General features: G+C 33.9%; 1 protein-coding gene and 1 pseudogene across 1 annotated transcript; both read right to left on the reverse strand.

The window, feature by feature from the left end:
* Nucleotides 1-2,550: 2,550 nt before the first annotated feature.
* On the reverse strand, nucleotides 2,551-2,961 carry LOC112009051 (wall-associated receptor kinase-like 17). The gene has a single exon (XM_024041397.1). It carries the CDS (start codon nucleotides 2,959-2,961, stop codon nucleotides 2,551-2,553), a length of 411 nt encoding a protein of 136 aa, XP_023897165.1.
* A 1,307-nt stretch (nucleotides 2,962-4,268) lies between these two features.
* LOC112009052 (wall-associated receptor kinase-like 10) lies at nucleotides 4,269-9,966 on the reverse strand (annotated as a pseudogene).
* Between the last annotated feature and the right edge of the window lie 3,213 nt (nucleotides 9,967-13,179).

Below are 13,179 nucleotides of genomic sequence, written 5' to 3' on the forward strand. Positions count from 1 at the left end.
ATGGCTAGGGTTTTTCCTTATATACCTAAGGCAAAAACATAAAACCCTAAAACGTTTAATGAGGTAGGGCTGAGTTGGAAATTCTGCAGAAAAAAACATTCTAGCCGACTTTCGATCGATCGAGCCAGGCCGAAATGTACCAATACATCTGCAGCCACTCGATTCCAACTTTATATGAATTACACAACTTTGAGCAAGCCTAAACAAGACTAAACATATTGTTTTGATCATGATTTGCCAACATTACATATTCGAGTTCTAAATACAACAAATCCTAAGTCTTTAGATCATTGGGGTTTTTCTAGTTAGGGTTTTTCCTAATGTAACCATATCGCTTATGTTAAAACTTTTTTTTTTCCTTGCATGAAATTTAAAATTGGCGAAGTGGTTGCGTCTATCACTTAATTAACCGAATCTTGAGATAGTCGAAGAAATTAATTAACTTGGGTAATTTATTAATTCAACTAGGGTTAATTTATAATCCAACAAGTGGTATCAGAGAAAATACACTTTGATTAAGTTTTAATCATTGTTGTGTGATCATTAACCCATGTTGTCATAATGGAAGGTGCGCATAAGGGATTTATTAAAGTCTCTTGATGAAAAGGTATGCTTCTCATGAAAAGGTATGCTTCTTAGTAGAGGTCAAATGGCAAAAGCCTAAGGAGGAACCTAAAAATGGAACATTTGAGAAAAATAGTGTTGTAGATTTTACTAGTAGAGTTTTAAATACAATTTTGAATGATGTGCCTGAAGAAGAAATTAGGAGGATACAAACTATTGTTGCGGTAGGCAAGCATTTAGTTAACAATATTAGCAACTTTCGTCATTAAAAAATGATAATAATGACCAAAATGAAAACTTATTGAAGGGATAAAGCCAAAATGCAAAATACACCCTTAATTTTTGGGTCTTTTGATTTTGCCTCTTAAAGTTTCAAAATTTTGATCCCCTCCCCTAAAAGAGTGTTGCTTTGATTGGCACCCCCTTTGTTGAAACTTGTGATGATGTGTTTGTTAAGTGACACCTCAATTTTCCACTTGTATTATTTAATCCAATCAAATATTGCTATGTTAATTAATTATGCCACATCACATAAGTAATATTAGAAATCTTGTAAAAATTAAAATAATTGTCTAAATGCATGGATCTCCTTAAGGAGTTGAACTACAGAAAATAAGTTTATGTGACATTTAACGAAAAATATGGATGGATGGACTACTGATGCAAATGGATTATAACTTCAAGAGATAAAATTCAAATTCTAAAACTTTTGGATGTAAAATCCAAGCAACTCCAAATTTTAGAGAGTAAAATCCAAATTCTAAAACTTTTGGATGTAAAATCCAAATACCTCCAAGTTTAATGAGGTAAAATCTAAATTGTGAAACTTTAAAGTGTAAAATCTAAACACCCCAACTTGAAGAGTGTTGTTTACAATTTAGCCTACTTTAAAATTTAATTTAGTTGTAATAGTAGTCAAATGCACGCTATTCTCATTTACGAGAGGCTTTACTTAAGTTGAAAGTTCAAGAGGAAATTGAGAGGGGAAAAAGGGCTACGACTCGAGAGGATATTAAGCATGTTCGTTTACTTATTCCATTAGTCCACTTTCTATTTATAAAATAATAATAATAATAATAATAATTGAAGATGATTGATAAGCTTAAAAAAGGAAGAGAACAAACAGGAACAAAGTAGAAGAAATAAATATACTTTGTCAAACTCCTTTTTTTTTTCCCCTAACATTATCAAACATAATTTTTGACAAATGATATACCAATATAAATTTTTTTTGAAAACAATATTTGTCACAATTTTTTCTACAACTTAATAATATGTACAATTTTGATTGATAAACCGTTACTTTCAAATATACCCACATTTTTTTTCAGCATTTATAGTTACTTATGTCCTAGTCATGACACAAAAATATATCTACAGACTTTGTCGTATCCAAAATGAAATTTTATGGTTCACTCAAAATATAAATGAAATTTTGTGACAACATCAAAATTAATTAATTTAATCATTTTTATTTGTCTATGAAAATGAAACACACATTTAATTTATTAATAAATAGATTTAATAGAGTGCGAGAAGTGTACCTTGGCATCCATCACCAAGATAGGGATTTCCTTCAAAGCCGGAGTCGCAAGAACATGTAAAAGTTGAACTCATATTACCCAATGACGAAGAACTATTTGCAAACTGACAGGTTGAGTGAGATGAATTACTTCCCATTACAAGAGAAGATAAGTTTGCATTTATTTCCCAATTTAATACCACAGGAACGTGAGACATTTTTTGGACTTCAAAGTGGTTTGTTAAATTTTCCTCGAACCACTTCTGATCTACTAAGAAGGCATACTTGCAATCTTCGGTTCTTTGAAAAGATGCTCTGCTCATTGACTGTATAATTGTGGTAAACACATCGAGATCTGAAGGGATTGTGGTTTTGCAACAGCCGATGCCATTGCAGCTTCTGCCGTTTGACTGTATGGTGTCTTTCTCACAAACGGACATGCACCCACCATATATACTTAATGCTCAACCATCACTGGATAGAAGATAAGCCACGTTGGCACAACCCATGGCAACGAATATGTTTCTCAATTTTGAGAAGACAAAGGGACTTGATGCTAAGCTCACATTTGGTGTGCTACGACCATAAGGACACCACCATGACATAGGATAGTTGACGCGAAGTGTGCCCTCTAATGAAATGTCCAGCACCTCCAGATCTAATCTTCTCAAGAAAGGCTTGGGAGAGCCAAGAGTGTTGTTGCAATATATCGCAAACGAATCGTCAAAGAAGCAACCAGGTTCAATTCCAAAAGGGTATGGAATTGTAACGTTCCCACAAACTGCTGCTGCTCCACTACATGAACTGTTTCCCAAACCCACTGCTTCTATAAATACATTCATTGACCACAACAAAAACACCATTCCCACCGTCATACCCATCTCTCTCTCTCTCTCTTTCTGATGATGATTAGTATCAGTGTGAAACAGCAAGGCCAAGCCCTGACTTCTTATGATAAGCCATCAAAAAAAATAAATAGATAAATAAAAAGAAGTTATTTGATAATTTTTTCGTGCATGCATAGCAAGGTTTTGTGACTAGCTATCATGAATTAGATATTGGTAACACATGTAGCATTTAAAAATAAAATGAATTCCACGTGTCATATATCCAACTACAATTAAATGTTTCCATATTTACTTAAAAAAAAAAAAAAGTTATTTGATAATTTTTTCGTACATGCATAGCAAGGTTTTGTGACTAGATATCATGAATTGTGCAATGCGATTCCTTTGGTAATCATAAATTTCTGTGTCACGCAAATAACTAATTAACCTATCACATTTACTAGAAGGGTGTAATTTTCATCACATCAAGGAAACCAAACACATGCTCTTAAGGGCTGTAGAGAGGAGATTAATATTTGTATGTGTTCCATTTCCATGCCTACTTGTAAAAAAAAAAAAAGAAAAAAAAAAAAAAAAGAGGAAAATCCCACAACTAATGTAAGAAATTTTCAATTCCTGGTGTGCTTTAATGATTCTTTTTCTCTCAACATTTTGTTTCACAAGAGTAATACAAAAAATAAGATGGCAATTTAAGATTGTTTAGTCAATGGAAAGTGCAACAATGGAAACTTCCAATTTCAAGAAAATGCAATCGTGCGGTGGGTGCTCGAACTACAAGAAGAGGCCTTGGACATGTATGGTATATGGGATCGACCATATTATGACTATTGTAACTCTCTTAGGCACATAGCATACTATTGACACCAATATTTCTTTTTTTTTATGCAAGACAGAATTCTAATCTAGCCTAATCTAAGTGTATATGTGTGTGAAGTTTTATCTTGGAGACTTGAACCTCAGCCCTTGTCCCCCACACTCCACAATTACTTATACTTGTAGAGTGACCATCACACTAAAGGTGTGCGATGATAATACTAATAATTTGAAAGGCAAATCATTTGATCCATATAATACTAATGGATTCTTATAATACCAAAATGCAGACTTTTGCTATATTGTACAACCACAAGAATGTAAGGTTAATCCACCTTAAAGAACTAATTCTATGAAATGAGTTTTATAATACAAAAAGACAAAAAAAAAAAAAAAAAAAAAAGTTAAAGATATAGCATCACAAGATGAAACTAAGTAAATACTGCAATAAAAAAAAAAAAAAAAAAAAAAAAAAAAAAAAAAAAAAGTTAAAGATATAGCATCACAAGATGAAACTAAGTAAATACTGCAACGAAAGCTTTTACTTCAGCCTAATTAAAAAGATAACAGTGGGCGGGAGCCTGAAGATGAAGCTACACCATTGTTTGCACCAGACATTGTTGATGTAGAAACATCATCCCATTGCTCGTGCATCTCAGTTCTGACATATTCAATCTCTTCGTAGTTTTGTTGAACATTAGGAGTTTTTTGCAATGTTTGGATTGCCTCCAATTGCTTTGCAACTTCTTTCATTGTAGGTCGTTCCTTCCTATTCAAGTTCAAGCACATTTTTGCAAGGTTTGCAACTGCTATGATTTCTTCTTGTTTAGCGTCCTTCATAACTCTAGTATCATCAATATCAAACAAATTGTTCTCCTCCATTGAATGAATGAGATATGTGGCTAAACTTCTGCATTCTTTTGTCCTTGTAGAAGAAATCGCTTTTTCTCCGGTTAAGAGCTCAACAAGGACAACACCAAAACTATAAACATCACTCTTTTCTGTATACTGACTTGATTGGAAATACTCAGGGTCCAAATATCCAAAAGTGCCTTGTACTACTGTGGTCAGGTGAGTTTGATCAACAGCAATGGATCTTGAAGTCCCGAAATCTGCTACTTTCGCTCTGTACTTATCATCTAAGAGAATGTTTGTAGTCTTAATATCTCGATGGAAAATGGGTGTAGAAGCTGCTGAGTGTAAGTAGAAAAGAGCTTCTGCAACTTCTGTAGCAATTCGTAAACGCATATCCCATGTTGTTGGAAACTCCTCATTTTGGTCATAAAGATATTGAGATAAAGTTCCATTAGGAATAAATTCATAAACTAGCAGAGGAACTTCTGTCTCCAAACAACAACCAAGTAGTTTAACCACATTCCTATGGTTAATTTGTGAAAGAATGACGACTTCATTAACGAATTCTTCGAGTTTTCCTTCATCAATTACCTTGGACTTTTTAACTGCAACAATTTTCCCATCTATCAACATACCTTTATAAACAGTGCCCTGTCCTCCTTGACCAAGAATTCTATTCACATTAAAATTGTCAGTGGCTTTTTCCAAATCTTTTGAATTAAACAATTTGGTGTTTTTCTCAACAGCCACTTCACTTGAAGACAATTGTTGTTGTAATAATAAACCACCATTTCGTTTGAAGAACTTCTCCTTGCGCTTAATATTCTTCCTTTTTTTTACCACTTTGTATGACCACCATCCACCAATGAACAGAAATAGTAGCCCAGTGATGCCTGTGCTAATACCTGCTTAATATAACAAAATGAGAAAGAATACTCCCAGTAAAGCTTATAATAGTTTTGAATAAAATAGGGACAACTTTTTTGAATGCCAAAAGGCTAGACAAACAATCCCGTGACAAAAGTATGTTAACTTACATTGACAAGTAGTAATCAAAGAGAATGATACACTAAAAGTGAGTCGTAGATGGAGGATAAAAGAAAACAGAAAAGAAGTTTAGCAAAAATAAAAAATAAAATAAAACAAAGATAGATAATAGGAAAGAACAAGCGTTAAGTTCTAAAGGGTCCAATATACCTCAAGAGCCAAGACCAATCAAAAGCTTAAAATAGTTTTATATAAAATAGAGACAACATCTTTGAACGCTAAAAGGCTAGATAAACTATTCCATGACAAAAGTATATTAATTCACATTGACAAGTAGTAATCAAAGAGAATAATACTCTAAAATTCTTGGAAAATTTGTTGAACATTTGTATAAATTCATTCGAGTTTGCCTGTGGGTCATCTTCATTTTGTTTTTTGTTTTTTTTTTTTTTTGGGAGTAAATAAAAACAACCTGTGGGTCTTCATAATACCATTTTTTGGTAACCAGTTGGTTCGTGGAAGGAATAAATAGAAAATGGTTAAAAATTGACTTGATTTAAGGGAGTCACCCCTAAAGAAGTATTAAAAACATAAAAATATTAAGAGACAAAATGGAAACAGTAAGCAACAATTGGGTTATTCTTCATTCAATATTATCCCTATGTCTTTACCATTTGGAGTTCCAAACTCACTTTCCTATTTCAGGTAAATCTTTTTTCAATTATTGTAGATCTTAGAGAGGGTAAAAGGACATACCTATTATGATAATTTTGTTACGAGACTTGTGATCTGAAACTGGATCACAATAGTATCCCCCAAGAACATTTACACAAGGATATCGAAGATCGTAAAAACTGCATACTTCGAGATTTGCACATTCATCAATATCTGACATAGTGGCATGCAATAACAAACACAACATTAGAATAGATGTTCAAAATTATCAACAATAAAACACGACAATGTAGCATTGACATTCATCCAAAAAGTCATTTCCGCTGTATAATACTACTAGTCAGTAGTCACTAAACAGCCTGATGTCCAAAAAATATTCAACAAATATGGTTTTTTTTTTTCATTTTTATGTCATTATTTTTATAAATATGAAATTTATTAATTATTAGTAGACATGATTGTATTAATATATACAATCATTTATTCTCCCATTTTTTTAAAAACAAAATATGATGTGACAAGTTCTAAAAGAGAGTATAAATATAGGAGATTTTATCGGGAATTTACACTTTAATTTAATGAGCTATGTATGACATAAGGATAATTAGAAGAAACAAGAAATACATTAGTCAACTATATATATATATATATATATAAATTACATGCTTCTAGTAAAAATCTAGGGTGGCATTATTTAAATTTATGTCCTAAATTATTATTTTTTACCAAAAATACAAGAGGATGAGAGGATTTTTGAAAATCAAAGGAGCCCTTTCTCCCCCACACCTATTGCCAACAATAAGGGGATTTCAAAGGTAGAAACCTTCAAGGCCTAGAAGACAGGATAGTAAGGAAAGTACATGCTTGGAAAAAACTATTGTTTTTGAAAGTGGGATGCGAAATCTTGATAAAGGCAATAGCACAAACCATACCCACCTATATTATGGACCATTTTAAATTGTTTCAAGCAATGTGTGATGAAATTAATTCTGCTATGGCAAGGGTCATAGTGTTAGGGTCATATTTTTCAGTAGTTAGTACGTTCTTTGATAAAATATACTTTACTTGTATTTGGGTAGTTCTAAATGGATTTTGGAATATCATGAAGTATATTTTACAAACAAAACAATTGATATTATTGAAGACTACATGAAGACTGCACAAAGAAACAAGTGTGAAAAGTTGAAAATAGTGAATCTCGACACAAGCTTGACATAAGCTCGATACAAGCTTCCATCAAGACTTAATGAACCTCGATACAAGCTTCATACTACTCAATCTATCGAGCTTCGCAGATCTAGAAATTCTAGATCTGTTTTTTAGCCTATGATGACTTGGACTTCTAGGGTTTTGTTCACTAAACTTCTAGATGATATAAAATTATTATTTTTTGAGCCATTATCACACATAGAGACTCACATAGAATTTTTTTACACTTATTGTGAAGCTACGTTCTTATGCGTCTTAGGGTTTTGTGACTAAGTGCTTCCTTTTCTTCAAGTGTATTGAAGAACTTTGCATCCAACATCAAGCTTCAACTAGGAGTTAATTATGTACTGGGATCTGTGCAAAGGGAAGAATCCCCTACAAAATCAAGACTAATTGAGGATTGGCATAAGGATTCTATTGTAGGTAGATATATACTTGTAATCTCTTGATTTTGATTAGTAATTCTTGGGAGTGCTGACTTAAAATTCACCTGGTCAGATTTTTGCTTTATGAGAGGTTTTTCCCATTAGTTAACAAATCACTATATCAAATTTACTTTCTACTGCACTCTAGATTATGTGGTGATTAGTTCGTGCCTTTATGTTATTGCATGTAATTTGAATAATTAATCAACTTGGGTAATTGAATTAATTAACTAAGGTCAATTTATAATCCAAAAAAAGTTTAGTAAGCTTCTACTAAGAAATGCATTCCCATGCATTGTTCTTATACTTATTCTCTCTCTCTATTGTGTGTGTGTGTGTGTGTGTCCGCCAACTTCAGTTTCTTCCTTATGGTACTCAAGAAATTCATTCATTCTAGAATGTAGTTTGCAATTTAGCCAACTTTAAAATTTAATTTACTTATAATAGCCAACTGCGCATTATTCTCATTCACGAGAGGGTTTCCTTAAGTTGAAAGTTCAAGAGGAAATTGAGAGGGGAAAAAGGGCTACGACTCAAGAGGATATAAGGCATGTTTGTTTATTTATTCCTTTAGTCCACTTTCTATATAATAATAATAATAATAATAATTGAAGATGCTTGATAAACTTTAAAAAAAAAAAAAAGGAAGAGAACAAACAGGAACCAAGTAGAAGAAATAAACTCTTTTTTTCCCCTAAGATTATCAAACATAATTTTCAACAAATGATGGTACCAAAACAATTTTTTTTGGAACACAATATTTTCACAATTTAATAATATGTGCAATTTTCATTAATAAACCATCACTTTCATATAAATCCATATTTTTTGTCACTTGAAGTCTCAATAGTGTTAAAGGTAGGAACCAATGCTAAATACTTGTGAATATACTAGAAAGTGAGTGAAGTGACTTATCGGTATGAGGCACCAACACTCTCACAAGGATAAGTAAAGCTAGAAGTAGGCTAAAACAGGACAAGGGAAAGCAAGCAAGCAAAGAGTTAGGAGCTTCACTCCTTCAGCATTTATAGTCACACATGTCCTTGTTGTGACACAAAAATATATCTACAGACTTTGTGGTACCCAAAATGAAATTTTATGGTACGCCCAAAATATAAATGAAATTTTGTGACAACATCAAAATTAATTAATTTAATCATTTTTATTTGTCTATGAAAATGAAACACACAATTAATTTATTAATAAATGGATTTAATAGAGTGCGAGAAGTGTACCTTGACATCCATCAACAAAATAGGGATTTCCTTCAAAGCCGGAATCGCAAGAACATGTAAAAGTTGAACTCATATTACCCAATGATGAAGAACGATTTGCAAATTGACAGGTTGAGTGAGATGAATTACTACTTCCCGTTACAAGAGAAAACAAGTTTGCATTTATTTCCCAATTTAAAACCACAGGAACGTGAGACATTTTTCGGACTTCAAAGTGGTTTGTTATATTTTCCTCGAACCACTTCTGATCTACTAAGGAGGCATACTTGCAATCTTCGGTTCTTTCAAAATCTACTCTGCTGATATAAGTTATTGTGGTTTTGCAACAGCCGATGCCATTGCAGCTACTGCCGTTTGACTGTATGGTGTCTTTCACACAAACGGACATGCACCCACCATATATACTTCTTAATAAGCTATTTGAGACATCACTGGACATAAGATAAGCCAAGCTGTCACAACCCATGGCAAGGAATATGTTTCTCAATTTTGAGAAGACAAAGGGACTTGATGCTAAGCTCACATTTGGTGTGCTACGACCATAAGGACACCACCATGACATAGGATAGTTGACGCGAAGTGTGCCCTCTAATGAAATGTCCAGCACCTCCAGATCTAATCTTCTCAAGAAAGGCTTGGGAGAGCCAAGAGTGTAGTTGTAATCTATCGCAAACGAATCGTCAATGTAGCAACCAGGTTCAATTCCAAAAAGGGTATGGAATTGTAACGTTCCCACAAACTGCTGCTGCTCCACTACATGAACTGTTTCCCAAACCCACTGCTTCTATAAATACATTCATTGACCACAACAAAAACACCATTCCCACCGTCATACCCATCTCTCTCTCTCTCTCTCTCTCTCTGATGATGATGAGTCTCAGTGTGAAACAGCAAGGCCAAGCCCTGACTTCTTATGATAAGCCACAAAAAAATAAATAAATAAATTCTACTACATGTTGAGGTTAAGGGTGTCTGTAGGTTGGATTTCGCGGGTTAGTTTTAGTTAATAAATTTTGTTAAAAAAAAACATAGATATGAGATATAAACTACTAACGGAAAATGAATATATATATATATATATATATATATAGATGTAGGCGTGTTGGCTCAATGGACACCACCATGACATAGGATAGTTGACGCGAAGTGTGCCCTCTAATGAAATGTCCAGCACCTCCAGATCTAATCTTCTCAAGAAAGGCTTGGGAGAGCCAAGAGTGTAGTTGTAATCTATCGCAAACGAATCGTCAATGTAGCAACCAGGTTCAATTCCAAAAAGGGTATGGAATTGTAACGTTCCCACAAACTGCTGCTGCTCCACTACATGAACTGTTTCCCAAACCCACTGCTTCTATAAATACATTCATTGACCACAACAAAAACACCATTCCCACCGTCATACCCATCTCTCTCTCTCTCTCTCTCTCTCTGATGATGATGAGTCTCAGTGTGAAACAGCAAGGCCAAGCCCTGACTTCTTATGATAAGCCACAAAAAAATAAATAAATAAATTCTACTACATGTTGAGGTTAAGGGTGTCTGTAGGTTGGATTTCGCGGGTTAGTTTTAGTTAATAAATTTTGTTAAAAAAAAACATAGATATGAGATATAAACTACTAACGGAAAATGAATATATATATATATATATATATATATAGATGTAGGCGTGTTGGCTCAAGTTTTGGCGATTTAAAAAACTCAACTCATCAACCAACCCGATTCATCACTTAAGTATATCCATGTGAGGGTAATGCGGAGCAAAGCGAGTCGAGTGGTTTGAGTGAATTGAGTGGGTTGTTGCACAACCCTAGTTGTGGCCGATAATATTGGAGATCTCAAATAATGACATTATTAACAATCAGGAAGCACCAAGAATATATAGTATAAACAAAAAAGAGAAGGGTACCCAACTACCTATGTCTGTAGCTTAGAGGATAAATCACAACAACACAACCGTCTAAAAATGACTGGGTTTTGGTTTTACACTACCGTCTAACAAAATTAGAGTTTCCTTTTTTCATTGGTACTTAGTACTTACCATGTTTCGGACTTAGGCTGTGTTTGTTTCGTGTAAAATGTTTTCCGGAAAATACATATTTTTCGGAAATGCTATTTTCCGGAAAAGGAAAATATTTTTAAGTGTTTGATTGAATTATGAAAATTGTTGTGGAAAATTGAGTTCATGTGTTTGGTTCTATTAGGAAAATGCTATTTTCCTACCATTTTTTCATTCCGGCGACAACAACGCAACAACAACAACAACAACAACAACAACAACAACAAGATTCCGGTGACAACAACAACAGTCAAACTTTAAACAAACAAAAGTCTGGGTCTAGGTCGAACACTTTGGGCTTTGGGTTCGTGGGTCACCGGCAGAGGCGAGCTCGAGCGGAGGCGAGATTGCGGGCAGAGGCGAGCTCGAGTGGAGGCGAGATCGAGCGAAGGCGACGCGGTGCTTGGTGTGGATCGGAGCTCGGATCGAAGGCGAGATCGAGCGAAGGCGACGCGGTGCTTGGTGTGGATCGGAGTTCGAATCGAAGGCGATCGCCGGAGAGTAGATCGGAGCTTGGAGCTCGTCGGTGTGTGGATCGCCGGTGTGAGCTTGGAGCTTGGAGAGCAGTTGGTCTCTTCGCGTGTGAGAGATGAGAGAGCTGTTTTCCGAAATTTGTTTGAAGTGAAAATGAGTACTGAATTCATTTTCCACCTTCAAGCCCCTATTTTACGGTCAAAGGGGAAATGCATTTCAGTTGACCGAATTTTACAAACCAACCAAACACACTAATTTTCTGGAAATGTTTTTCCAGAAGTGGTTTGAAGCCAAACAAACGCAGCCTTAAACTCACTTCTGCCTATCAAATAAAGAGCCCATTGGATATGAAAAGCTACTTTTTTTTTTAGTTTTATTAGGCATGTTCATGAATCTGAGGAAAGCCCGAAAATCCATCGAAGACTTAAAATCTGTTTGTGTTATTTTATTATGATTTGATGATTTCTACCTTTTGTTTCAAGTTATAGGAATATGTTTCAAGTTATAGGAATATGTTTAGCAGTAAGGTATGAGCTCTAATAGAGCAGATCATTGGACATTTGGAGGACACATTTGGAGGACAGATACAAGGCAACACGTGTAAATGACTGCTTGTTGAACGTGGTAGCTTGTTTGTTGAACATGGTAGCTATGTGTTGTTGAAGTGGTCAATCACTGGTTTTACAACAAATGATAAAAATATCTAAGGTTTTGTAAACAAGAGCCGGGCAGCACCGTTAAATGAGCCATGGGCCCCACTTGCATAGGAAAACGGTAAAAATTAACTTTTCAATGGCATTTATTTCAAAGTGCGTAGATTGGTTTCTTTCATAGTTATAAACTTATACAACAAAAAAGGCCCAATGATGTAAACCAAAATTTTTTTAGCGGTTAGGCGTGGTTTTTCAATTCATTATCAGCTCTTTACTCAACACCACCTTTCCCTACCACCACAACCACATCCACCTTCTACTCTTCTTTTATCATATACAACAAAAAGGCCATTTTAATACATTTTCTTCTATTTTAATTTTTTATTTTCCACCCACTTTTATTTTATTAATATTTTACTCTTCATCTCCTTTTATTTTACCAATATCAAACTTACTTTTTTTCACTTTACCATTGTCAAATCCACTTCAAAGTAAAGATGAGACGAAGAAAAATTTAAATGTTCAATGAAAAATTAAACAATTATTTCATAAGGTACAATAATTTTATTTTATTAAATTGACAACAAGAGTTAGGCAGCATATGTTAACTGAGCTAGCTACTAGGCCTCACATGTACAAGAAAATAGTAAAAGTTAATCTTTTAGATGGTATTTCTTTTGGGCATTGAGTTCGGTTCTTTGATAATTATACTATAAAAATGTCATTTTAACATATTTTTCTTCATTTCACTTTATCAATATTTTATTCTTCATCTCCTTTCAATTTACCAATATCAAACTCATTTTCTTTCGGTTTACAATTATCAAACCCACTTAAAAAAAAAAAAAAAAAAAAAAAAAAAA

Source organism: Quercus suber, unplaced genomic scaffold (genome assembly GCF_002906115.3).
Source record: "Quercus suber isolate HL8 unplaced genomic scaffold, Cork oak 2.0 scaffold_17, whole genome shotgun sequence".
Classification (NCBI taxonomy): domain Eukaryota; kingdom Viridiplantae; phylum Streptophyta; class Magnoliopsida; order Fagales; family Fagaceae; genus Quercus; species Quercus suber.